Below are 23,514 nucleotides of genomic sequence, written 5' to 3'. Positions count from 1 at the left end.
ACCTCGGACAGAAGACACACAGGGTCTTCACACCATCCTCAGAATGTGAACTGTTTGTTTAACGGCCAACAAGGATTTAAAGCTCTGGTACCTGTGGGAAAAATCTAACCTAGCCCTGAGGCAGACTTTGTACCTGTCTAGGCAGGTAGGGTTCCAGTGGAAGAGAGGATAGGTAGGACTATCAGGGCCTTTGCACTAGAGAGACTTGGAGAAAGTCTGTGTTGTAAACCTCCATAAATACACCACATACTGTTACCCGTTTGATATGGTAACTGGCTTCTGAGACGTTGTTTACTGAAGAGTACCTCACCACACACACACACCCCTCCTTGATACTTCATACACTGTAGAGCTTCCGTAACATATCTCACACATATTATAGTCTAAATTAAAAATCTTTCAACCGTGACAGTTGACACACAGGCAGTGTGGAAACCCACGAATGCCAGCACACTTTGTAGGCAGCTGAAAACACAATGTCAAAAATGCAATTTACCAGTAATGTGTATTGAGGAGTGCATGATGTGTGTTGAGGAGAAGTGAAAGATGAATTACCGTGCGCGGGATCAGGTGGACCAAACTCCAGATTGTATCTTAGGATGTAAAAATTATTCCACACATATAGCTGGTTATCTCTTGGATTGTAATCCACAGCTGCAATGTACTGGTACTGGTTAGGAAAGTGGATATCCACATACTCGCCCCGGTTCTGTTTGGTATTGTAAATGTAATCTATCAGGCTTTTGCTGACTTCACTCTCGTTATCTTCATAAGTGGACCTCACTACATAGAGTACTCCACAGATCATGAAGGCATTCGAAGCTGAGCGCTTGTCATAAGTCGTCTCCCAGGTAGCCTCGAAGCGAAGGGTGTAAGGGTTCAACTGGCTGATAACCATCATGCCGTTGTTCTGTTCGGTGGCGTAGATCACCCAGAGGCCGTTCTCGTCCACAGCCAGGTCAATGTCTGTTTTCCCGCCCCACTTGTATGGCGATGTGTCATGATAGTTAGCATTATTGATGATGGCCTCACCACTTTTGATTCTAGTCCGTAGGTCAAACTTTACAATGTTGCGGGTTCTCTCCTTGTTGAAAAATACAGCCCCGTCATATACCACAAATCCAGTGCCATCCACACGATGAGGGAGCTTGTATGTGATGGTCTGCCGAGCATTCTGGAAGTCGTCAAGAGAAGAATACTCAATGAGAGTATCTGTCCTGTATGGAGTCCAGGGCATGAAGTAGATTTTGTCGCCTGCTTGCAATGGGTCCTTGCACCATGCCCCAGCCTGCTGCTCCGCTTCAAAGAGAAAGGAAGGATCTCCGACAGCTTTCAGAGTCCCGGGACAAACAAAAACTAGTGATGGGAGAAGAGTAGAATAAGAAACATGTTGGTCAGCACATTCATGTGAATCAGAAAAAAACTACAGATTATTTTCAATATAGCTCTATTCAGCTCTCTTCACCATTTTGAAATATGGGTTGTCCAGGAAGAGTGGGGACAAACACACATTGAAAGTGGCCAAAAGACGACTACTGCTATAGCCAATGTTCACAAGCAGAATGGGGAGTTTGGTTTTGTGCATAGAAAGAAAAAAGGAATAGGAAAGTTGTTAAGCATAATGTATAATATATGAAGTTATAATGTAATTAATTGTCTGAAACAAAAGAAGCCTTGCCTCTTAGACATCTACTGTAGGGGAATAGAAAACAAATAAGGGGATAAAAGAACGGAACAGAAATGAAAAAACATATTGGTCCTGTAAACAAAAAAGTAGCCAACTAAAGTCACTTGGCAACAGACAGGAGGTTACGAGAGAGCAGGAGTCAGCAGGCCTGTAACTGTGTGTACTGAGACATTTGTCACTTTGTCACAACACCTTGCTACAGTATATACCTGAGAGGCTTGTTGTTACGAAGTGGTGCAAATGTCACAACCATTAAAGTTTAAACAAATTAAGAGTGTGGGTCTCCTGAGGTGTTTTTGTTGTTGCTGCTCTGAACAGAGGCATACAGATCAACAGAGGAAAAGAGCAGCAAGTGGCAGGGGGGGATTAGGGGAGGCAGGAGGAGAAGGGGGAGCTACAAAAGAGAAAAAAGACAGTAGAAGCAATAGATTTAAGGGCCAGAATGAGTTAACATGGCACACTCTGAAGGAGGGTTCAAAGCCAAGAAATATTAGATTGTGCTGAGTAGCACAAGCAACCATGGTCTAGAGTCAATATACACCCACTCATATTTTTAGACTTCTAGTAGTGTTGTGTCATCTTTAAAAAAAATCTAATCATTCTTACTCCCCTCATTGAAATGTACTAGCTTTGTCTGGTATGGGGATAAGTTTGTAGGTATGTCATACTCTGGGTTGGGACATAATTGTGGGGATAGGAAGGTTTAACAACCATATGCCACAAAACAAGGAGCTAGGGTTTGGATTGTGTCAGTTATTTACCTTTTTGCTCCACTTCTATTTTAAGCGTTGGAAGAGAGATTGAAAGGGGTGCAAGGAAGAAAAGAGATCAATGTGAATTAACTGTCATCTCGATGGTTAGATATGCAGTAACATGTAATGAGACATGGACAAGAGATGGGTAGACCTAGTCTGTGAGACCAAAAATAGATTTGAAATTAGATACAGCATGGAAGCCCCTATGTCAGTGCTGAGGCAAAAGGTTAGTACATTGAAAGTGGTCCAAAAGTACAGGAAGAGCATTCATGCAAAGTTATGCTTTGTTTGTAAGATTAGTTTATAGTTGAGTTTGGTTACCATGCCAAGTGTATTTTCCCTTGGTACAAATTGCATACATGTTTAATAATATAAATCAATCATGGAAATGGTCATGATACTGCCTCAAATTAATTATCATAAAACCAAGCATAACAAAGGAATGCAAAGATATTGGATTAACAACAATACTAACAATATATAAGCTTCTGTTCTCATTGACAAAATGTCCTAAACTGTCTTTAGGACTAAAAGAAACTGAACAAACATTATATACACTAGTAAGTAGTGACTTACACAATCTACTCACAACCCAAAGCTATATTAAATTACACAAACAATTCCAGCAGTACTGGGCAATTAATGAAATATGTAAAAATATGTAAGCATTTTAATATTAGATTAGAGACTATGTCTCTCGGCTGGCCTGGGAACGCCTCGAGGTCCCCCAGGAAGAGCTGGTGGAAGTGGCCGGGGAGAGGGAAGTCTGGGCCTCCCTGCTTAGGTTGCTGCCCCCGCGACCTGACCCCCGGATAAGCGGAAGATGATGGATGGATATTAAATTGATTTTACATGACATGTGGACTACATGGTGTAGCATTTTAACGACAAGATTACAGTACATCTAGCATGGTTTCCACAACATTCACAATTCACCAACTTATGTAGCCTGCTATGTGAATCTAAACACAGTAAGAACATCTGTGAAGCTTGTTAGACATTAAAACAAGAAGACATATTACTCTACCCTGTAAAGCCGTACAAATTGTATGTACATTTAACCCATATAATGATCTTGTTAACATGAAAATGTATATTATGAGCTTGTACACTTTATGATATGTAGTATTATAATTATACAATACATATATTCTGAAGTCATAATGTATAAAATATTTATCTTTATTCATGGCATACACTCCTCAAATGAATGAGGAGAGATGTAAAAGAATAAGGATCCACAGAGGCCTAAGTACACCACTCCCCTATGTAGAAATAGAAAGTGATTTGAGAATAAAGACATTGGAGATAGAATGAGAAGGGCTCAGGCTACCTATGAGACCAAATGCAGTAAACAAATTAAAACAAAGCTGAGTTTCACACAGCCAGCCAGATAAAGGAAAAGAGAGTACAATCTGGAAAGAAGAATGGACCAGACGGAAGACCTGAGCATACATTAGTGGAAAGGTAAAGAGTGATCAGAAACCGGTCAGAGGAGCAAGAGAATAATTCAAGGTGCCAAGAAGGTTTCCTGCAGATTGCACAAGGGAAGACAAGAGTGAATTACATTTGAAATATCAGCATTTCAAACAACACACCCTCCTCGAATCTCCACAAGCATTATTGCAAAACGCTATACACATTCAAACCATTGCAGTGGAAGAGTCCCTGTTTGCTTGGAGACTATTAAAAATATGAACCTATTGATAATTTTTAACTCTATCTTTATTTAATCATTACTGTAGTTGTGCTCCAACAAAGCCTTTGGAAATGCTAGAGGCTAAGGCTCCTTTAACCTGAATGTAATGCACTTTCAAAAATGGCTAGACTGTTAGACTGGCTGCAAACCTTAGTTGAAGATGTCTGTCCACAGACTCAATCAATGGCTCCAAAGAGCAGAAATTCAATTGTCAAATTATTTAAACTCTTAATGGACAATATTATGGAACCAACACAGTACTACACAACCAATGGTTTGCAAATACATAGTTCAGTTTAATTGGTTGGTTTAAAATGTGATTGAACACAAACTAGAGCACTGTTTTTTTTCTTTACTATAAAAAATAAACCTTTGCATGCCTGTGTGGTCGAGTTGGTAGGTTAGCAGAGGATAGCTGGTGATGATGACATTCAGCAAAATTAAGTCTGATTGTCTTGGCAGCCAGTTAGCATGGGTTTGCATGGCTGAATTTTTATGAGACGGCATAGCAATAGCCATGGTGGATTTTAGCCTTGCCATCTCGACATGGTATGCAAAGAATAGCCTTAATGAAGACAATTCTTTGCTTTTATGTTGCCCGGATTCAAAGCAATTAATGCAGCCTATTCAGAAGGCTACTGAATGCCAGGTGAAGGCCAAATTTGCATCCACTATCTGAACACTGAGATAATGTGCTAAATAGGGTAGCTCTTGACATTAACTAAATTAGACCAAGAGAAGTACCGTATTCGATAAAATACTGTAGGTGGTTGGTAGTGACTACTTTGAAAGCACCAGATCCAAGATAGGCAGTTTGAATAGAAAGCTCTGACAAGAGCAATGAATAAATTACACAGCATGTTACATCATACCAGTGGTAAAGGCAAAGGGATTGATTGGTACATCTCTGTAGGATTGTTGGTTTTGTTTCATGAAAAAGTATCTGAGACCTGGTTACAATCTAAAAATAAGAAACAGAATTTCCGTCAGCATAATATTTTTGGATCTGTTCACCCTAACAGTGGGGTACCAAGAGGACTTTATCAAGTAAATAACCGTGGTCTTTTTCTTCCAAATCAAAGGACAATGTCAAAAGAAAAGTGTTGTTTAGTCTGATGTTGTTATATACTGTTTATTATTATTATTATGATGATGATCATCATCATCATCATCATCATCATCATCATCATTATCATTAGTAGTAGTAGTAGTAGTAGTAGTAGCAGTAGTATTATTATCATTATTATTGTATACTGTAGACCTTTTTATTTTAGAATTGTATTGCATTTAGCAACCTGAAATGAGTAAATTACATTTATGATGCATTACAAAAAAAATTGAAATTACTAGTCACATGGAGTGGGTTTGTGTTTGAGAGGGGAGACACAAAAGGGTTGGTGCGGGCAAAATACCAAAACAATCGCAGGGATCACAGAACAGGCTATTTTGACTAATTTGGGAGAAGAGACTGGACTGGGTACACTAAGAACTTACCAGGGCAGTTGCGATACGACACATTCTGTGTTCTTGGTCCAATTCTGTGTGGGCATGGACCTTACAAGAATTGAAAAGCAAAAAGATGGTCCTGCAGATATTTACTCTATGATTCTGTAGGGTTTAATGAAGCTCTTCTTCTCAAAAAAGTCACTACAGCCAGTGGTTTTGTGGTACCTTGATCATCTGTTTCACTGCTTTACAATATAATGTATTTATGTATTTAGGTATACATACAAGTTAATCCTATCATTAAAGTCTGGAAAATACCTGAGATGAGTTGAGCAAGCTCTACCAATAAAAACACTGGTAGAGATTTTCAGCATGAAATTGACACTTTCGTCTGGCCTGAGTAAGTTCAATACTAGTACTCATTCCATATTTCTATATACAAAAAGAAAAAAAGAATTACATGATTTTAGTGGCTAAATCAGGACACTCCCTCCAGGTGAAGAAATTGTGTTTGTGAACAATCAAGGGAACTTATTCACCAAGGAGGTGAAAATCTATAAGCGTCCTTATTTTGTGATTGCTGTATTTTGGGCTGTTTAAATTGATTGACAATAATGAATTATAAATTAATTCATTCAAATTCAACACTTTGAATGATAAACATTATAGTATAGAATGTACTATACTAATCGCAATATATCTTTGCAAGTACTGTACATTCAAATTCAAATGTTTTGAGTGAAAATGCTCACCAAACCATAAGTAAGGATTCAGCTAATTATAGGTCCTTAAAGATGGAAAAGTCACCTTATAAGTTGTACAGAGGTTCACTTTCTAATTATGTTCAGTCAGATATTCAGATGGAACAAGAAGGGAAGTAGTTTGGGTATACAGTATTTACAGACATGGGGCAGCATATGAATAAAGATTTTGATATGCAACTGCAAACAACTATATAAACAGATTTTTTTAATGTTTTAGATTATGATTTCTTTATACAAACAAATGAAAAATTATTATTTGACAACATATTATCTTCTTGCCTTCTTTCCTAGTGGTCCAGTACCAGCATTTACTGTGTATATTATGGTTGGCAAGGAATATTAGATTTAAGTTATTGAAAGGAAACAACATGGAAGGCATGAAATTGCATGGTATAGTCAAAAGAGTATTTAATATTTTAGCATCCAAGGAGCAGCCAAATGTTGGTAATATTACTTTGTTGAATTGTATTTATGGTGCCATACTATTGTGTTGAAAGAAAATTATGTAATATCTCCCACACCTGTTGTTAAAAATGTCTACTGAGCCATTTGGATGAGAAGTCTTAATCCCTTATAGAGATCAAAAGCCTGGTACCTGGGTATTATTTTTATCTGTATTTTTATCTGTTTTATAACAGTACAAGAATATGCATGGAGTAAAGGAGAGAGATAGTGAGAGGCAGACAGAGTGGAGAAAGAAAGAGAATAAATAAAGAGTCCATCTAGTTTCATTAAATACTCTTCATACTTACTGTAGGGGACACACTCATACTGGACCTCCAGGTATTTGTAGGTTCCTGGGCATGGGTCAGGGAAGACGTCAGAGCCTGTGATCACTATGCACTGGGTTCGATTGTTGCACCTGGAGGACAACGGCAGCCATTTAATACATTACATACAGAAGTAATTGTTGGAATGCTGCTTCTTCGAATCTTTATTATTGGAATGCTGCTTTTTCAAATCTTTATTGTTGGAATGCTGCTTCACTATTGTTCTTCGAATCTTTATTCAACATCTTCTATTTCTTCCGTCGCACCTTTCAGCTCCTTCAAGTTTTCAGCTATTAAAACCATTCAGCTATCAAAAATTCAGCAGTTTCAGGGGTTTCCAGCTATTCATATAAATCAATATTCATAATATTTTTTACATGGTTTTCCAATTGAGTTTTTTTTTTAATCCACTTAAACTTCTTCAACTTTCAAATCCTTCTTCTTCCTCAATCTTTCAGCTACAGCCACCATTTAAAATGTTGACAAAACCCTAAACTACTTTTGTTAATCTATTTCTGAGATTTACATGGCTGTGTATGTGAGAGCCTAGAGTGCGGACTGAAATGCTAGAGTGGAGATGAGATTCAAAATCTGGTACAAAAAATATTTTCTAGTTTGCCAGCATTGCCACAATTTTCACTCTTCATGCTTCATTTTTGGATCAATAGATAGGAAATGTTGTACTGGTCGTAGACAGTTGTCTTGGAATCCAACAGACTTACACATTTGTTCAGAGCCCCACAAGAGCGAGACAAAGTCCAACTCTCGCCCCATAGAGACCAATGCAAATCTGGTGACAAATTTGTCAGGAATATTAATCTATCAAGCATTGCACAGTCAGTCGGTGAACAAGTTTAGGAAAGATTTATTGCTTGCGGCCGGCCCACAAGGAGACAAAAATATTTGTAGCCATTGTGCTACAAAGTTTGTCTGGTTCACAAGTCTTCAGGTAAGACCATTTATTGCTGAGAAGTCTCCTCCCCTGCATATCAGCTGTCAATATGATCGATCCCAGAGACAGAGTGCGCGTGCACGTGGAAACTTACAAGCGTTCTCCGACCCTAGGCTTGACCATATGATTCACTCAACACAGATAAGGTTTATTGCACCTGTAGTATGACAATGGTCAACCTAGGTCAGTTTGTTTACGTAAGCCTAGTGTCATCTATAGGTCATGTGGGGAGAGGGTTCTCTGCTGGCAAGGAATGCTAGCACCAGTATTTTCAGAATATAATGTTCCATTCTAAATTTCTCAGACAAAATTTCTCATAGAAAGCAGAAGGTACAAGTTTTTGAAACTGCCGGTAGAGTCGTATTTCTGACCGCACAGAAATATAAAGGATATCTCTGGTTCGGCAGTCTTGGGTCTCGGAAAATATCCGTATTTTTGGGATTGGACGTATAGTTTTAGGTCTAGGTTAACTTGTTTGAGGTGTGGATTTTAGGTAAATTCCGAGCGGTGAACGGGACTGCACCCGACTACATCAAGTCTCTCCTCCAGCCTTACACCCCCACCCGCCACCTACGGTCTTCTTTTGACAACCGTCTGGTGGTCCCACCGCTCAAGGGCGCACGGTCCCAACACAAGCTCTTCTCCTGTCTGGCCCCCCAATGGTGGAATCAACTCCCCACCTCCATCAGGGACACTGACTGTCTCCCCACCTTCAAGAAAAGGCTCAAGACGCACTTGTTCTGGGAGTACAACGGCACTTAGGAATGCTTGGCTGGACCTGATGTTAGTTTCCTCCAGGATCACAATGACTCGTATTGAGAGACTTGTTGCTCTTGTTGGTTAGTTGTAACGGTGACAAATTCTTGTACTCGCTGTGAAATATTTTACCGTTGATTGTTTTTTCTACAGGTACACTCTTGCACTCTTGTGGGGAGTTTCATGTTGTTCAATTGTAACTTGTTTAACTGCATGATCTTATGGTTCTTCCCTTTGGCACTTATTTGGTTTTCCACCATGTATGTTTCATGTTTTGGCTGCTTGCAATGTTTGGGGCTATCTCGTTGTTATGATCAGTGACCTATGCTCTTTTGTAAAGCTCTCTCTTGGAAGTCGCTTTGGATAAAAGTGTCTGCTAAATGCATAAATGTAAATGTAATGTAAAATGTACATTTCTGCCATTCGATCAGCTCGATAACAATCTAGCCGTCACCGTGGCAACCACACAGACACGCACCACTCAGTCTTTCACACAGATGATTGGTATTAGCTGATTAGTGGAGTCACATGACCGAGCTATTCAGTCAACTCAAACCGACATCTTGCAAACCCCTCGCTTGTCCCTCCCTCTTCCACACTGCCCTCCCTTCCTCATCCACCCCTTATTATTATAATTTATTTTCCCACCCCTAAGGATCCCTCAATATTTGGACTATATAGACAATTTCGGTGTCAAAATGTTCGTCCTGGTAGAGATTGCGTTGCTTCTATAGGGATTTACATTCCGTTCCACGGTTTAGGCTTGAATTAAGTTTTTGTGGCAAAAAGTGACTGTGTGCACCAATCTGTTTGTGAAAATGGCTAACATGCCCTGCCTTAGCACTAGTCAGCTTGCCATAGGCATTTTCATAGGGACAGATGAGGGGAAATTGTGTCTCGTTTTCGCTCATTTAATCCGTTCGACCTCATAATCTGTTTCCATACTGTTGAAACGTAGGCCTATGTCTAGGAATGTGTGGACTCAGATATACATAACCCATCTGCAACCGACACAAGCACACCCCACAATTTCCCAAGAAATTGTACCCTCTCTAGTCAAATATTATTTTCCCACCCCTAAGGATCCCTCAATATTTGGACTACATAGACAAAGTCGGTGTCAAAATGTTCGTCTTGGTCCCGATTGCGTTGCTTCTATTGGGATTTACGTTCTGTTGCACGGTTTAGGCTTGAATTAAGTTTTTGTGGAAAAAAGTGACTTCTGTGCACCAAGGGACCTAAGTGCTAGACTAACAGCGAGCCTTCAGCATTAGTACCGTAGCTAAAAGTCGAGGAAAGTTGAGGCTACTTTTCGCCAGGTACCTACGAACATGTCTTAATCTGCTAGACAAGTGGGTTCCCCTTCGTTCTTTTGGTGAGCAGTCACATTTTAAGATTCTGAAAATCCAATCGAGTGTGTCATAACTCTCTAGTTTTGTGTTTATGCATACAGGCAAAATACTTTTGAAGGTCTTTGTTAAAAAAAGAGTTAAGTATGGTATTTCACACACATTTAAAAAGACGCACTAGTGTATAACGGCAGTAGTCTGTCCACGGACCATGGTTGCAAACACGGACGCGTGTTATTCGTGGTCTGGACCAGTTGCTCAGTGTTCTATCGGCGTGGTCTGCGTGGAGTAGTAGTTTTGGTCCTAATCCACCTTCTCCCTTCTCTGGCTGAGTTGATAACACTGTTGTTGTCAACACTAAATGTCAGAAATCATAATATTTTGTCTATTAAATATTGACCTACTCTATTATCGATTATGCCTATACTTTTATTGTTGCACAGTTTTTTGCAGTTTGTGGTTATAGATTGTTTTATATCTATCGCAATCGTATATATATATATATATATATGTTTTTTTTTTTTTACTGTTTATGAACCAGTGCAGTCCAGACCGTTAGTAAGTGGTCTGTGGAGTGGCATTTGTGGTCCTAATCCACCTTTTCCCTTCTCTGTCGGTGTTGGCTACACTGTTAGCTGTTAGTACAAGGCCCATTGAAAGACTAGTTCCGACCACCTGCCCCCCTAGAGGCAGTAACCAGTGGTCCGGACCACAAGGACCACGCAACGGACCACTGAGCAACTGGTCAGGACCACTAACTTCAGCGCCCCTTGTGGTAGTGGCTATAACCCCTCTTAAGGATGCTAGGAATTACATCTGATCACCTCTGGCAACATTATAATTGGGTTAATGACACCAATAAATAAATACAAAACATTTTTTATGTTTTTTCTTCAACACAAAGCGATGTTTAGTCTCTGCAGCACAAAATTCCCTGACTTTAACAAACGGCGCCTCTGTTAAAATCAAAAGCTCACAAAAGCCCACTAAATCATGATAACAGCGGGAAGCTGAATTAGCCATTAGATGTTTTTCTGACCAGGCCTGAAGACAATTAATCTCTCGTTCTTTTTTTCTTCTTGCTCTTCTTCCTCTCAGTCAGCATCTTTGACAATTAATATTATTATGCTCCATCTTCTTCAAATGCAGAGGCTGAATGTTTACTTTGTCAAATGTAATTTGTTTTGCTTTTGGAATTAGTAAAAGCAGTTAAAGCTCAGTGCAAAATCCCATTTAAACGGTGTCATATGGCTTCACAGCCAATATATTGACAATGGTGGCCGACCATATACTGTAACAGCCACTAAGACTCTATTCAAGCTGGGGAGAAACCAGAAGTATTTCATACTGGTCCCACATTATCAACAAACCTAATGTGTGATAACATATGAAGGTAGGACCTCATACTGTGTCCCTTGTGCTACACAGCATTATTTACATCTATTTTTGTAGGTTGTGTTTTATTGGTCTGCAGTGTGAAGCATTTTACATATTTTATGTAGTCACTTTGATTATAACTTATCTTTGCTCATGCATTACCTGTCATGTGAGAGTAATGTAAATTATTCAGTCATTCTTTATATATTGCAAGACGAATGGAGGATTAACATCTGGTTTGTAACATTAAACATTAGTATTTTACTTAGTCTTACTAAGTCTTTATAGAATGTTGTGATGTATTACCCTAGTTTTTGGCTAGGGTGCAAGGAACCCTCCTCCAGTGGAATGTGTGACTTACAATTAGACTAATTTGCAATGCTGGGCATCTCCTGAGACCAATTAAGAATGCTTTAATTACTTTTTTAATATACAGTACTAACCCTAGATTTGAGTAAAGGAGTGTAATTGAACGATTATCCAAGACAAACTGAACTTTTAAACGGTAAATATCTGCAGTGTTTTCATTTGTAGTAAAGTATTTATCAACAAATCAATCTACATTTAGTCTAACAACTGGTTTAATATTAAAATTATTATTGTATAGTTAAGAACTTAAGAACTTGCAATGTTGCCAGACGAAGATCCTTCTTCTTCTTTTTTTTTTACATTTAGCAGACGCTCTTATCCAGAGAGACTTACAGTAAGTACAGGGACATTCCCCCCGAGGCAAGTAGGGTGAAGTGCCTTGCCCAAGGACTCATTTTGCACGGCCAGGGAATCGAACCAGCAAACTTTGGATTACTAGCCCAATTCCCTAACCGCTCAGCCAACTGACTCCTTACATTCTAATAATGTGATGAATGAACAGATCATTATCATAATTATAATCAACCATACCTGAAACAGAAGATGCTACTACCTTCGATTTCATGTGCTCTATTTTCTATATGCTGGTCTGAAAGTAGGGGTATTCTGTATTTAATCCCACCACATTCCCTGACCTTTTGGGGAAGACAGGTATCAGTACAATTAGAGGGTAGAACGCTGCACAGATTTGATGCCAATCTCTTTTTAGAAATGAGTATTGGCTGACAGCAGTAAGTGCCTGATAAGATGCCAACAAGGTATAACTGATAGCACTCTTGCTACCATGTATCCACATGCAATTTGACCTTTTACATTCAGATCATAAAGCAAGTCAAAGATATAACTGGACAAAAGATAAGGGCTAATTGATTCATAAATTACATAGAAAAAAATGCTATCCATGTTCCACATCCAGATGGTTTTTCTGTGTTTGAATGAGTCACCGTTTCACCATTTAGCTATTTCTGTCACATATTTGCTTTCTTAAATCAAAAAAATATGGACCTAAATTACATTTTATTGATAGACAGTTGATAAAGAGGCAATAAAAAATAAACACTCATGGCTAAGTAGTGGAGAAAGGCGATGTGACAAAATGCGTTGCCACACCAAAAGCGGACAACGTATTTCCAAGAACTCCCTCTTTGAATTTCAATCGAATTAAGAGTCTGTTAAACTCAGAGTGACCCGTCTAGTAACATTTCATCTGTAATGCTGATGAGGCTCATGGCACAATTATCAAGACAGACTTGCTGCTCTTGGGGCTGTCCTGTTGATTTGAAAGCCACTGAAAGAGATAATTTCCATCACCACAAATAGTAGACATACGTATTGTAACAAAAAAGAACAAATATAAAATATCCCCTGGAAACACAGTCATCTGCATAGCTATGAGATTTAAACCATGTTTCTAAGGGGTGACTTAATAAGATTACAAATATATTGGTTGGAGGAAATATGTTAACATTCAACAACATCTTTGAACTTGAGTTCCAACCAAATTGCTGATGGAACATCCAATGTAGAGGATGCAATCACTGTCACATGCTCATGTTTACAATATTTTCACTGGTGCTGTAGAAGCCACAACCTCCCTTTCTGAGGTTGTCTGCATTTCCAAAACCAATTGGAAATGCAGTTAAACTATAAATCACAACTAACTGATTCAGATATAGTATCGTCATACAGTATGTATAGTACATCAGTGGAGACTACTCAGGTGAGGACCATCCTCCTCAATGAAATTTCATAGAAATTACAATAGTGAAATATTAAAATGTTTTATCTTTTTCCGATAAAACTATACTAAATACATTAATATGTCACCAAAATATGTTTTTAAATACACTGCTTTGTAATGATGGTCTATAGTAACTCAACAATCGACTTTAATACAAAACCTAGGAGGCTGGTAGGCCTCACCCCTTCCACAATTTCCAAAAAGGCAGAAGTGCAGTTAACAAGGCCTGTACAATAAATACAAGCTGATATGCTCACTGCATTCAGTGGAGACAGATGAGAAGTCTTAAGTCTTTTTGCTACTTGCATAGCTAGCTACAGCTGACAAAAAATACAGCCCAGGGTGGTGTTATTGCAGAAAACATAGTTGGCTACATCTGCTGTGTTTGTTTTACAGCCATTTCTCAGCTTTTGTCAGCTAAAGCTAGTTACTGAGTTACTACAGCAGGAAAGCTATCTGGTAGAACTGTAAATCGACTACGCTAGTTTCAGAACAAAAAGGGCACAGGTTAGGGTGATAATGTATCGTATGTAGCTTGATATGAGTAGGTAGTCTATGAACAAACGTTTGTATCTTAATTACTTGCTTGACAACAGTGATAGTGCCAGAGTTAAAATCAGCTTGTTTCAAAGGGTTAGAATCACATTGTTTCAAAGGGATTCCTTTATTAATTAAATGCAATATGAGTAAATGCATGTATATTAGAAGGGAAAAACTTAAGGGGAAGTTTAAGTCATAATAGAGGTTAGGACCATTTTAACACAGGATTGCCCAATTTATTCATTTTAATGCAACTGTTTCAACTATGTGAGGCTGCCACATAACACCATTCCCTCTTCAAATGAGAAAAGAACCATGTTTCATTTTACACTTCACTCTTAGTATTTTGTAGTGTAAAGTGTAAATGAGCAGCAACAAATGTATGTTGTATGCTATTTAATCTGTGCAATCTTCATCAATGATAAGTAGCATAGGCCTACTTTTTTTTAATAATCCGAAATATCAGTTGTAAAATGTAAGTATACCCATGAAAATTCTCCAAAAGTTTGGATGTTTGATATTAGTTTAAAACAATTGGTTTGGAGTTGATATAGTAAAAATTAATTAAATATTTAAAAAATTTAATCTGCAACCGAAGCAAGCACACCTCACTATTTCCCCAGAAATTGTACCCTCTAGTAAAATTTGCCTTGCCATATCCAGTAGTAGCTAACTGGCTACTAGCTAACGTTACTAGATATCTGCTAGTAGCTAGCAGCATGTGTGGGAGCAAGCGGTTTTCTCCGCCAGAATAACTAACCCTACCGAAGATGTAGTAGATTTGTAAATTAAGAACCCCTTTAGTCTCTCGGCTTCACAGAATATGTGCAAACATTATGTAATTGTTATAAGCACGAAGGTGCCAGGGGTACTGGTGCTGCTACCTTAAGAACATTGGCATCACAGAAGCAGGGAGCATGTCAATGCCAACGGAAGATTCAAGCTTCTGGGTACAACTGAATCGATCATATTTGCCTACCTGGTGATTAATAAGGTGTTACCTTGTATGTATCTTGTTTTTACTTTTTAAATCAGAGGGTGTTGAGTAAAAGTTGTTGTTCATTCCTATATGGAGCCCGCAGTGATTAGATGCGTCTTTCACTTTCGGTCACCTAACCCCTTTTTAATATTCATATTTTTGTGTTGTAATATGATTGATAGGCTATACAGTATGATGATATGATATTTGTTACTTAGAGCTATGAAAGATGGGGATACACTTCAGCCACCTGACTGGGAGTCAGGTGGCTGAGCGGTGAGGGAATCAGGCTAGTAATCCGGAGGTTGCCAGTTCGATTCCCGGTCATGCCAACTGATGTTGTGTCCTTGGGCAAGGCACTTCACCCTACTTGCCTCGGGGGAATGTCCCTGTACTTATTGTAAGTCGCTCTGGATAAGAGCGTCTGCTAAATGTAAAAAAAAAAGAAGAAGAAGGATCTTCGTCTGGCAACATTGCAAGTTCTTAAGTTCTTAACTATACAATAATAATTTTAATATTAAACCAGTTGTTAGACTAAATGTAGATTGATTTGTTGATAAATACTTTACTACAAATGAAAACACTGCAGATATTTACCGTTTAAAAGTTCAGTTTGTCTTGGATAATCGTAAATGTAATGTAAATGTAAATGTATTACCTTACCCAAATTATATAGTAAATTTGCATTAGGTCGCTAGTCGGATTATTGCTATATTGATACAAACAACTAGGTTAGTTTTAGTCCCGTCCTCCCAAATTTGTTGAATCACCAGTATGTAATACATATTCTTTGCCCTATTGTTTAAAAGGTGGTTTACAGTGCCTTGCTTTTTGTTGGCCCATATGAATTGACAAACCAATTTAAAAAGAGATATACAAACTTTACTTTACTGCATGTAATTATAACAAAATCCATTTCAATTAAACCAATTTGGGGATCTTTCAAAATCATCTGTAAACGTTTTTTGATACATTTAACTATATCTGAATCATTAAATATATACACAAAGTTTTTAGGAATTAACTTTCCATAAGTTACTTAGGTAGCAAATTAACTACGGTCTACGGTTTTGGAACCCAACGTGTACCTAGACCTCTATGAAAGCTGGAGATTCTTTAAATAAATACGAACACCATATGTACAGAAGGGAAGTACAAGACTGTGGGCTGTCAAGCGGCAAAGATGGGCATCCTTAGAGACCCCTGCAAGCACTTCTGTCACTGATATAAATAGTGTAAGCACAGAGCATTATTCAATTTTCAAGACCTGGTGGACACTTTTAGTTTGTCCTTACTATCTTCTAGAAACAGCGCAAATGAAAAGCCAAAATAAAATGTTATCAGATGATAACTGGATAGTAGTGGTGAACCAACATTTCAGTGGTCTGACTTTAGAAGAAAAAGTACAATTCTTTTCATTTAAAGCCTAACTGGAACCTTTTATATGAATATCCCAGGAAATTATTCTCTCTTAGACGACCATATGCATGGATCATTCTTGTTATAAATTCATAAAAAAAAACTATGATGCAAAAACCCAACAGTACGAGATAATTTTATTGCAATCAATGGCCTTGGTATTGAATACCCACAGTGAACATTCTTATTCAAAAGAAATTGAGGGATGTGTCTTATTTCCTCATATTTACTGCTTAATAAAGGTTGCAGGTCCTACAGCTATTAATGGTTCATGCAGCAGTTGTTGAAGTTGTAGTACTATTAGTAGCTTTGTTTATGGTTAATATTTCGTATGTTAGTAGTCGTAATTATAATATTTATGATTGTATTATTCATAGGTGATGCAACTATTCCTTTGTCTTTGAAACCAGGCAAACGTGAGTTAACTATTTGTTGAGATTAAACCATTATTACAAACTGTACACACATGTAGTTTCACATCTGTTTGGAAGGGGTACCCCTGTAAAATTCCTGTACAGATTATCACCTACTTGAGCAGACTAATTGCTTGCAGCTAAACATTGTAATTGAGCCACAACAGTCCTAGAGCTATTTTCACAAAATGATTGTGCTCATATAATAAGCCAACCCGAAAAAATCACAACACTTTATAAACCTAGTTTTCACAAGTGCTAATGGGCTTACTTATCTTCGATAAGTAGGTGGAGATCATTCTAGAAATAAATATTCGCGATGTATACTCTTAGCAGGGTCTATTCCTAATAAATGGAGTTCTTAGCCAAAAAGATTGAAGAAAATAGAAAAAATAAAATATTGAGCAATATTATCTACCCCGAATATGGAATGCTTCAGTTTGTTTTAGCAAAAAAAACATTTGGCCTCAAAGTCATGTAAAATAATCTGAGATTCTGGCTAAAAGACTCTTTTTTCATCCAATTGATTTTGGCAGCTCAGTCATTATTTGATATCCCCTCCAAAACGTGTCAATTCCATCCAGTATGATACATTGGACGTGCATTATTTAAAGTAATCTTTTATGCACAGAGTATAGTTTAATGATATAAAGAATGTACAAAATGCAATGCATACTGGGGCAATTCTAACTCCTACAAAGATCATGCTGTGATGATATCAAAAGATTGGCAAAATAGATGGGCTATCGATGGAAGGTAATTGTCCAAGGAAGGGTGACTAGTGATTGTGCATTGGTGGACTCTGAGGATGAACAATGTGCACATTTTAGCCAGGATCCCAAGAATAAAAAATATAAGGTTGGGGGAATGCAGACTTTTTGAGTCAGCTATCCGACTTCATCAAATATGGCTTGACAATAACCCCCCTGACTACAAGGGCTATACGCTGTTTTATTTCATTATTTCTTATTTCCCAAGACAAATAGCCAGAGTTGCTGACAGTCTCATACCATCCAATATATTTGACTGTGGCAGTCATACGTTATCCTATCCAATACACTTTGGGTCAGGGCAGCTTTGTGTGACAATGAGTTTAGGTGTATGTTGTTTCCACTGAGCTGAAAGTGTGTGTGCTGTCTTTCTGTGGTAGTGTGTTCCTGTATGTGTCATCTGTTAATCTGTTGTCCTCTTCTGCAGTGTGATTTCAGACAGAATGCGTTTGGAAGAAGTGGGGCATCCAGTGGTCCGTCTTGCCAGGAAGTCTGACCTTAATCTGAGCAATGGGATTTGGCAAACAACTCAACAGAAGAGCAATCCCTTTCATGTTAAGAACATTTTGTTGGGTCATGTTTGGGTAGGCTTGGGTAGGTTTAATGTAGTTCCATTAATGATGGCATACAATCAGTACAAAGTCTTATAATACACTTCTAACAAGGCAGAACACTATTCTAAACATTTATTAACATTATTAGCATCTCTTGGCATCTCCAAAAGGTTACCTTTGTGACATGATCTTGTAGGCATCTGGGAGGTAGCAGTTTATGTTCTCCATCTGAAAGGGGTCAGCGTCACAGATCTTGTCGTCTGTTCTTCCGTAGTTAGCACTCTCTATCATGATGACATCACTTCCTGGACAACGTAGGTCGATTGGATAGCCCTCACAAGACAGCTCTCTCCTTACCAAGCCGAACGGCAGTGCAGCCCGACTGAACCCTAGGGGGAGAAGAGGAGTCTTCTATCAGTGCAAAAGAAAATCAAAAAGAGAATTGTAGTCGGTTCTACAAAGACCATGAAGACAACATTTTCAAAAGAGGTGACAGAAAACTAGCGCTGTTGCAGTGCAGAAACCTAACTGTGTTTAATTAGTTCTAAGAAGTCTATAGAATGTGGAAATCTATAGTAAAATATTGTACCAAGTAAAGTTGATCCATCTGCTGGCTTTATTCTATTTTGTAGCGATATTTCACTGCTTTTGCACTATTTTTCTTTCTATTGTTATAATGGTTACATTCTAGTTGGGACTAACTGTGGCATGACCAAATCTCACGCAATTTCATGGATTTAAATAATTTGAACCAATTTGGGCCCTATCTTGCACCCAGCGCAATTGACTTTGTCAACGACGCAAGTATCATTCCTAGTTTGCACTCGACGCAAAGTCCCTCCACAGACTCGCGTCGAAATGACCTTGCTCTCCCGTGGGCAGTTCAGCGAAAAAGGAGGTGTGTTCCGGCGCAAACGTTCCCTGGTGCTATTTTGCAGTTTCAGAAAAACAATTCCGCCAGTGACCAGGAAAAACGTGGTCTAAAGTCAATGGCGCATTATTCAGATGCTATTTTAAGGGCGCAAGCTTGGTCCGTGCGCATTGCTGGCGAGGCCAGGGTCTTCTTTCTGCGAAGCTACGTTACATTGTTTTGATTTATGGCGTGTTACATTTCTTCAATGATTATAAAAAGATTTTCATGAGAAATCTCTATGTATGTGAACATGATTTGTAACAATTGTGGCAATTTTCTCCCACGCCTGTTTAACCGAAGCTAATTTGGGTGGGTTTCTTCTCCCATCTCCATCAGAATTCGGTTTATTCACCATGTAGCCTATGTTACACAAACACGGAATTTACTGTGGCAGGAAGGTGCAAACAATAAACATATACGGGTCTTAAATTAAGTAAAAAAGTACAATAGATAAACTAATTCCAAGAACTAAACAATTAAAAAATATATATATAGCGTAGGCTATATAAAAATAAGAATAAGAATTTGAATGAGCAGCATGAGCGGGCAATTTAGTGCAATGAGAAAACTGCTCTGCCTTTCCCATACAATGTCACTTCTCTATCTGTTACGGCCCTGACTAGAACGTCGGTCTCCTTGGCTGTGAACCGCTCCTGGCGTGCGCCTGGCAAATCCGCCGTTATAGTAGCAATCCGTCATGGAACAAGCGCTGCTCTGATTGATGACGCTCTGATTGGTTTATTGCACGTTACGCCCAAACCACAACCATTAGTAAGGTAGCTACTTCGGACCTACCCATTTTAAATTTGCGCCAGGCACAAAGTCATTTATCCCGCCGGCAAAATAGCAACCAAGCCGGAGTCCCGCCCACAAAGTTACTTGCGCTTTGCGTTTTGATACTTGCGTTTCAGATCGTTAAAATAGGGCCCTTTGAGTGCCTTTGTCTTTCTTTGGCCAATGTTGTGGTACACATTACAATAACAAAGTCTATCATTGGAATCTTGTGGTTTATTGCAATCTTTTTTCTATCAGAGAAGAAACAGCAAAACAACCATCTCAACAACATGAAGTGTAATTTAATCCATTTTACAGCACTGACAATCGAAGGGAGGTCTGGCGGGAGGTAAGTTGGGGGGTGAGAAGAAAATCAATATTGTGGCTTTGTGCTCTGCAAATGTGAACACTGCCAAATAGCTGCGCTTAGGGTAAAGTGAACTATTTTGCTGCATTCCCTCCACTCCCAATGAATTATTTTGTTCGGACAGCTTTCGTCAAGCAAAGAAATGTCAACTCTTGGAAGAAGAATGAAAAAGAATAATTACATAATAATAATTTAATTACAACAAGAACAGCACTGACCGAAATTCTGAACTCAACTCGCAGATGCTTATCATGACGTGTTTTAATTAGAGCTGCTCGATTATAGCAAAAATCATAATTATTTTTGTCAATATTGACATCATGATTATTTAACATGATTACTCATTGACTTTGGAAACATCATGCATTTACTGAACAAAGAAAAACTTACAAGTGGATTTTCTTGAACTTTAATTATTTTTCAACAAAAAATAAATAAAATTGAGACATAAATCCAGCAGAAATTCGGAATGTGGATCTCAATGATATGCTTGTCTTAAAAGCCTCACTCAAATGGGAATACTGATAAGGATAAAGGGTTAGCTGATACTCAGCTGCAGTTTGCCAAGCTGGATGTAGAAAGTAACGCATTTGACAGTGTGCAGCTCTCTTTTTGGGGGTGTTGCTCATTCTTCTTAGCGTTACTGTACCCACACATTATTACCTTGAAAAACACACCAGTAGTCATTAGAGTGCGGCAGTAACGTTACTGCCACACTCCCCGTTGACTAGTATCTATAGCAGAGTGGGTAAGCTAAGTAGTAACAACAACCCATACAAACGAGCTCTGGGTGTAGTGTACACGTAACAGCTTGGCTGAGAGTGAGTTTGGGCTTTTAAAAAGGGGCGAACGAAAAGGGGTGCACTGGATTTATAACACAAGACAAAACGAGTACCATTGTAAAAAGGTATGGTCATTTTATCTAGACACAATAATAGTTTTATCTGGATTTTCTTGTATTTGTAATCATTGGGAGGCAACATCTTAAAAACATTTTTTTTAAAGAAAACAAACAATTAATCGCCCAGCCTCTCGTATAACCGTGACAATTTACAGTACAGACGCCACATTTGGCATTTGCACTACTGAGGGGAACTCTGGTCACTACTTGCCCTTGTAAATAATAGTGTTGTTAGTTGAAACTTTCTGTCTTGGTGGAAGCAAAGGTCGTTTGTGTTTACACAACTCTCTCTAATGAGTCTCAGTTCACAGTCTGGTGGTTGAATAAAACGTCATTACTCCTTCCATACACTAATTTGTTTGGTAAGACTGGCACTTGGAAACTCAGACCAATCCTTTGGTGCTATTCATGATAATTACCCAGGGCCTTTGCTTGTCATGAGTGACATTGTTTGTGTCTCACAAATGCAGTCTACAGGAAGGCAATATTTGAACAGTGTTGAATCGGTCCACAGTCTCCGTTGATTTGGCTGAAGCTTCATCAATTAACAACCAACACGATTGCCCATTGTCTTATTTAAAACTATGCTACTGTTGTTACAAATAATTAATCTTCAGTATTGGGCCCTTAAGTAGAAATGCTATAATGGTATTTTCCTAAGAGAGATAAATGTCAATTTAAATTACGTAGTGGCTCACTCTATGTCCCAATCAAGCGGCGTTGCTACTTTACATTAAGACAGGTAGACTTAAGAGTAAACAACGCTGTGTCTCTATGGAGTAGGATAGGTGTTTGTCTCTGATAGTTGTCCCAGTGTTTTACCTTTGTTTGGAAGAGTAAAATCATAGGGGATCTGTTGGTCTGTTTGACACCAAACCTTCTCCTGCGACCACTAGACATGAAAAAGAAAAAGCATTCAAGTCTGTCAAGACTTTCACCATACTTCAAAGGCTTTGCAGACTTTTTCATTCGACAGCAGAGAAAAAAGAGAATGCTTTAGGTGATACACAATTCATCAGAGGTGTTTGCTCATGAGACAAACCTCAAGTGGGGAAAAATGGAAACATGGCACGTTGGGAACCTGACTTGACAGCCATTCTTACATTTATGTCAATGCACTCCAGCATTGCTCCATCAAAAGTCCGTCACACACGACGCAATAACTAGGAGAACCTATGTAATACATCAATCAATGGCAAATTACTATTTTCATACACCGCCTTGAGACTATAGGAAATATAATGAAGACGTCTATTGCTTTTCTGTCCCATGGTCTGTCATCTGAAAAAGCCTGTCTCGGATTGAAACAACATACTGTATGATGCTTGCAATGACATACATTTCTTTTCCTTTTAAGAGTTTTTATTCCTGCTCATGATTTAAACTAGGTACTCCCACTGTGCAGGAAACAATTAGTCCATTACATATTTTCGAGGAGAACAGAGAACACACTAGGCATAATTAATATATTTTCTCATTATTCGGGTATTTTTTATTCCATTTGTCAAGACAAATCAAATCAAATTTATTTGTATAGCCCTTTTTACACGCAAGCATGTCACAGAGGGCTTCACATATGCCCATAGAACTGCCCCTCAACCAACCTAAACCCTCAAGGAGGGTAACACAAATAATTAAAAACAATTATCCACAATTTCAATCTTGAAAACAAAAGTAGTATAGTTATGTAAAACTTCAGACCATTCAGACAAGTATTCTTCTCAGTGGCCTATATTGTATTGCTTTCCAGTTTGACTCAATAGAAAGGTCACATGGATCAATTTGGTTGCCGTCATTCAAGTCGCAATGGGATACATTAGCCCGCACTGCCCCACTTTTTTACGAGAATAGATCTGGATCATGGGCCATAAACAAGGACTCTAAGTTTGATCTCAAAGTATGATGCCAAACCACCCATGCTTTGCATCCCTAGCCTAGCATTGCCAAATCAATTAGCAAAAAGCATATTTGTCTGGAGCTCCTCAGTTGATTTTTGTTTTACAAGGGGCGTAATCAAGGGTGAATGAAATGGTTCTGGACCCAATTGGATAGATACAACCAAGCAATGAAACGTCATCTTGGATGTTTACAAAAATTCCTCAATGGTGCTACTCTATACAATCATTGCATTTAACCTGCCCCATATTAGATAAACGGTTGTGATTGGCCCGACCAGTTTCTAGACGGAGGGATATCTCTTTGAAGGAGAAACTGGCCAG

General features: G+C 38.5%; 1 protein-coding gene across 3 annotated transcripts in view; it reads right to left on the bottom strand.

Moving 5' to 3' along the window:
• adgrl2a (adhesion G protein-coupled receptor L2a) overlaps positions 1–23,514 on the bottom strand; it is a 92,787-nt gene that overhangs the window by 38,663 nt on the left and 30,610 nt on the right. For all 3 annotated transcript variants that reach the window (XM_067229488.1, XM_067229490.1, XM_067229489.1), the window contains exons 3-5: positions 18,516–18,729; positions 7,104–7,213; positions 556–1,356 (exon numbers count right to left, since the gene is read on the bottom strand). In XM_067229488.1, the coding sequence (XP_067085589.1) occupies positions 556–1,356; positions 7,104–7,213; positions 18,516–18,729 (1,125 nt within the window). The remainder of the gene's footprint in view (positions 1–555; positions 1,357–7,103; positions 7,214–18,515; positions 18,730–23,514) is intronic.

The sequence above is a fragment of the Osmerus mordax genome, chromosome 26 (genome assembly GCF_038355195.1).
Source record: "Osmerus mordax isolate fOsmMor3 chromosome 26, fOsmMor3.pri, whole genome shotgun sequence".
Classification (NCBI taxonomy): Eukaryota; Metazoa; Chordata; class Actinopteri; order Osmeriformes; family Osmeridae; genus Osmerus; species Osmerus mordax.
Note: the sequence above shows the minus strand (reverse complement) of the source record. Positions and strands in the feature narration are given on the sequence as shown.